Here is a 4,093-nt window from a genome sequence, read left to right as displayed (position 1 = left end):
GCAGTGAGGGCGCCAGCACTAATTGGCTGAGGTGAACTTTCATCCCTTGCCAACCCCATCCCCATGACTGAAAAGTCAGGCCAGGCTGCAGCTTTGGGGAGAGGGATGAGGGGCTCCTTCTTGTCTCATCTGAGCCCCCAAACCTCTACGCGTAGGCAAGTCATTTGGAGACACTGCCAAGGAGGGCTTTCTAGAACCTTCTTCTACATTCATTGTTCCAACTTCTCTTCTCTCTTCTCTTCCTCGGGGACTTTCTTACGGGCAAAGAAGCCAAGCTGTAGGGGAAGAGAGAAGAGTCACTACCAAAGGTCCTGACTGGGGACCTCGCCAACAACCTCAGACTGAAGTCTGCACTTCGTTCTGCTTCCAAGGAGATTAGATTTTATTTCATCCAGTGACTTGAGTTCAGCCAACATGTGTGGCGTACAAGTGAAGGAGATCCAGGCCCACAGCCCCGTCAGCGGCCCCATACTCATGCTGCTCTCCTAGCTAGCACCACAGATCCCCCAACTTACGGCCCCTTGCGGCACACTGCCCCCCAAAGCCAGGCTGACCTTCCAAAGGCAGAACACCAGGAGCGCAAGCAGGAGCAGGCCTCCCAGGGCACTGCCGATGAGGATCCACAGGGAGATGAGGACAGGGCGCGTCTGGGTCACCTCCAGGAGGCTCTGACAGAGAGAAGAGCTGCTGTTTACACGCAGCCTTCCATCCAGTGAGTTATGGATGGAAGTTATACCGAGTTATGCCCCAAGTTACACCGAAGCCGACCCCAGGCACAGGGGACGTAATGGCCTTTCTCTATTTAAGGGGAAGGCACTGAAATGTTTGTGGCCGTGGGGCCCCAGCCCCCTGGCTCACCCCTCCTGGCCCACCAACTGCTACCTGATGTGCTACCCAGGGTGCGCTCAACCCACCCCCACCCCCCTGGCTGTTTCTGTAGCTCTCTAACACAGCCCCCAGTCCCACCTCACTCCAGCGGGCAGCTTCAGTCAGCTGTAGGACACTGCCCTCCTCAGCGGCCATCTCGAAGGTGCTGACCACTGTCAGGGACTTGAACTTGGCCTGTGGAACAAGTGGGTGAGGCGGCATTTGAAGTGAGCTCTTGTCTGGTGGTATGGTCCTTTGGAATCTTCAGGACCAGAAGACAAGGTTGGTGACCAATGGGAAGATAGAGGAAGGCTAAGAGATGGGAAAAACCTTTGACTAAAAAAAAAAAGAACAAAAGAAACAAACAAACCTTTTGACACATCCTCATATATGCTTCATATATGCTGTTGGCTCTGCCTGAAAATGTACTCCACTCCACTCTCCTTTAGCTAGGAGCCCTGACGGTGCAGGGTTGCAAGCTGGGTTGCTAACCGCAAGGTCAGCAGTTTGAAACCACCAACCAGCTCTGAGGGCTTTCCTTAAAGAAGTCTCGAAACCCACAGGAGTAGCTCTACCCTGTCCTAAAGGGTCACCTTGAGTTAGATGGCAGGGAGTGAGCCAGATTCCGTTAGCTAATCCCCATCTCTCCTTTAGGTTGAAGTTTACATGTTATCCTTTCTAGAAACTATGCAAGGATTTCCTCCCAACCCCCACCACCCTGGCTCACCGACTGCTCTCTGATGTGATGTTTCTACTCTGAAAAGGCCCAGGGGTGCACTTACCCCACCCCCAGCCCCCTGGCTGTTTTGGTAGCTCTCCAACTCAGCCCCCAGTCCCACCTCGCAGGAGGCTATAGTAATTGGTTTAGTGTTCTCTCACCACTGCACTACAATTCTTGCAGGCAAGGGACATATCTTATTAATGTTTGTGAACACAGGTGCCTAATCTCAGACACCATCTCAAGTACACAGTTACTCCTCATTCAGCCCAGTCCTCTCAGCTACCCTGTGGGGCTCAGTAGCACTGCTCCACGGGGTTCCAGAGCTGGCCATCTTTACACAAGCACATGGCCTCCTCTTTCTCCCTGGAGGGGCCTTTTGTTCAGCAGCTGAGCGCTTAACCGCTGTGCCATGGGTCTCCTTGGGTAAACAGAGGCATATCTGGTTCCCCTGCCCCTCGCTTTATTGCGCTGCACAGCTAGTGTGATTTGGGGGATCGGCGCCATTCTTCCAACAGCATGTGCTCATTGCTTGTCTCCACGTCAGATTCTGGTCATTCTCACACGATTTCAAACGTTTCTATAATGCTATTGCTGAGTTGCACTTAATCAACTCAGAAGGGTATGAACATAACTCTCAAATGCACTGGGGAACAGAAACATTTATCTAACTCGCTTTACAACATGATTCACTTGATTGCAGTCGGTTAGAATCGAAGTCTGCCTGGAGAGGGTGAACAAATGCCACTGAGGAGGAATGCAGAGAAAGCCGGACTTGAAGAATCTGGTCTGCCAGATTTCACTTTTCTCCAATAACTGGGTCATCTTGTGTTGCTCAGTGTGGCTGGTTCATGGACAAGTATAATGTGAACACAGCACTACATCCAGATAGGCTTTCAGAAGCAAGATGCCACTTCTCTATCCAGAATTCACTCCTAACTAAGATCCATGACCTCTCCCAAACTTGAGGCCATTCATACTTTAGATCCCTCTGAACCAAATATTTCTTACTCCCCAGTACTTAGGGTCGCTATGCGAGGGACCCAACTCCAAGGCATCTGACAACAACCCCAGTACAAATCCTGTATGTAACATCAATAGTTTATCGAGCCCTTAACCAAAGTCTATCCGGCACCTACAGCGAGTTAGGCCTGGTGCTCAATGCTGGAGACATCCTCCTCACTGCCCTCTACTCAGCAGGCACTTACGTACCTGATGGATTATTGACTATTCTGTAAAGGCTAACCGATGATTGGCAGAGCCCTAAGGGCTGTAAACAGAGTAAAATACAAGGCTAACAACTGGCCTCTGTGCTTCCCATATGCCTATTTCATTCACTCTTCACAAGTAGGTCTTACCCCCAAGTTAGAGATGAGAGGCTAGGAGCCAATAGAAATCAGACACCTTGCTCAAGGTCAAACCACCGCCTATAGGAGACAAAGCTAGAACTGGAGCCTGTGCTGAGGTTCTAGACAGGCGCAGATGGAGAGAGGAGACTGGCGACAACTTACCCTCCGGAAGAATTCATTGTGAACCAGCCTCAGCAGTCCAACCGAGACCTCAGCTCCCTTTGCCAGCCGTCCAAGGTGGCACTTCACGACCTGACACCGGGTATTGCTCCCATTCTGCCAGGAGAGAGGGGGAACTCGGGACTCAGGTCTTCTCCCTGCTCTGGGACCCGCGAGAGCCCCCATCCCACCCGTCTCACCGCTCCCCGACTCCACTGGCCAGCCCCGCTCCTTCCTGTGACCCATACCAGTCTGCTCATGTGTTGAAGCTCCTCTGGGTGCACCGGGGCCCCTGGGGGCTCGGTCAGGTTCTGCACTGTGCAGCTTGCCTAGAGGAATGTCAATCCTGCTTCAGCAGCCCTCTTGAGGCCGAGGCCGCTCCCCCAGGCTGCTGCAGGGCCTCACCACCCGGCCTCCTGTAGTCCCTGCCCCCTGCCCAAGCCCGCCTTTCTTGGCAAAGTGCCACAGAGGAGGGGCTTCAGAACGTTTGTCTTTTGATCCCAATTCTGCACATTTTGAAAGCCGCCTCCTCAGCCCCCTCGCCCGCCAGATAGGGAGCTGTCTTGTGGGGGAGTTCACTCCAACAAGCTCGAGGTGGCAGGGTCCCACGGCCTCCCAGGCCACACTCACATTGTGGGTGATCACTTGAGACAGGGACAGGAAGTAACTGCCCCCGTGGGCCACCGCCGGAAGGAGGGCTGAGATGATGAGGCCCCTGACCACATAGCAGCCGAGGTTCCGCACCTAAGAGGGCGGTTGGGAAGGGGAGGAGGCGGGAGCCCGAGGACGACGGTCCCCTTTCACTTCAGACAGCACCCAGATCCAAAAGACACGCCCCCAGCCTTTCCCCTGCACAGCCCGCCCCCCTCCAGCTTCTCACCCTGAGAGTGGTTTTGAACTCGGGGCCAGGACCCACTGGGAGGGCCCCATATGGGTGAACCTCATAGCGGTGCAGGGTGGACTCACTGCGTGGACACCGAGTCAGTAAGGCCACGGGCAC

General features: G+C 53.9%; 1 protein-coding gene across 1 annotated transcript in view; it reads right to left on the bottom strand.

Moving 5' to 3' along the window:
• Positions 1 to 209: 209 nt before the first annotated feature.
• Positions 210 to 4,093, bottom strand: part of ITGA10 (integrin subunit alpha 10) — a 16,722-nt gene continuing 12,838 nt past the window's right edge. The window contains exons 23-28 of the mRNA XM_045283709.1: positions 3,974 to 4,058; positions 3,724 to 3,837; positions 3,097 to 3,210; positions 967 to 1,062; positions 516 to 668; positions 210 to 275 (exon numbers count right to left, since the gene is read on the bottom strand). Coding sequence (XP_045139644.1) covers positions 210 to 275; positions 516 to 668; positions 967 to 1,062; positions 3,097 to 3,210; positions 3,724 to 3,837; positions 3,974 to 4,058 — 628 coding nt within the window. The remainder of the gene's footprint in view (positions 276 to 515; positions 669 to 966; positions 1,063 to 3,096; positions 3,211 to 3,723; positions 3,838 to 3,973; positions 4,059 to 4,093) is intronic.

The sequence above is a fragment of the Echinops telfairi genome, unplaced genomic scaffold (genome assembly GCF_000313985.2).
Source record: "Echinops telfairi isolate 266 unplaced genomic scaffold, ASM31398v2 ScPeMD7_7466;HRSCAF=8504, whole genome shotgun sequence".
In the NCBI taxonomy this organism is placed as follows: domain Eukaryota; kingdom Metazoa; phylum Chordata; class Mammalia; order Afrosoricida; family Tenrecidae; genus Echinops; species Echinops telfairi.
Note: the sequence above shows the minus strand (reverse complement) of the source record. Positions and strands in the feature narration are given on the sequence as shown.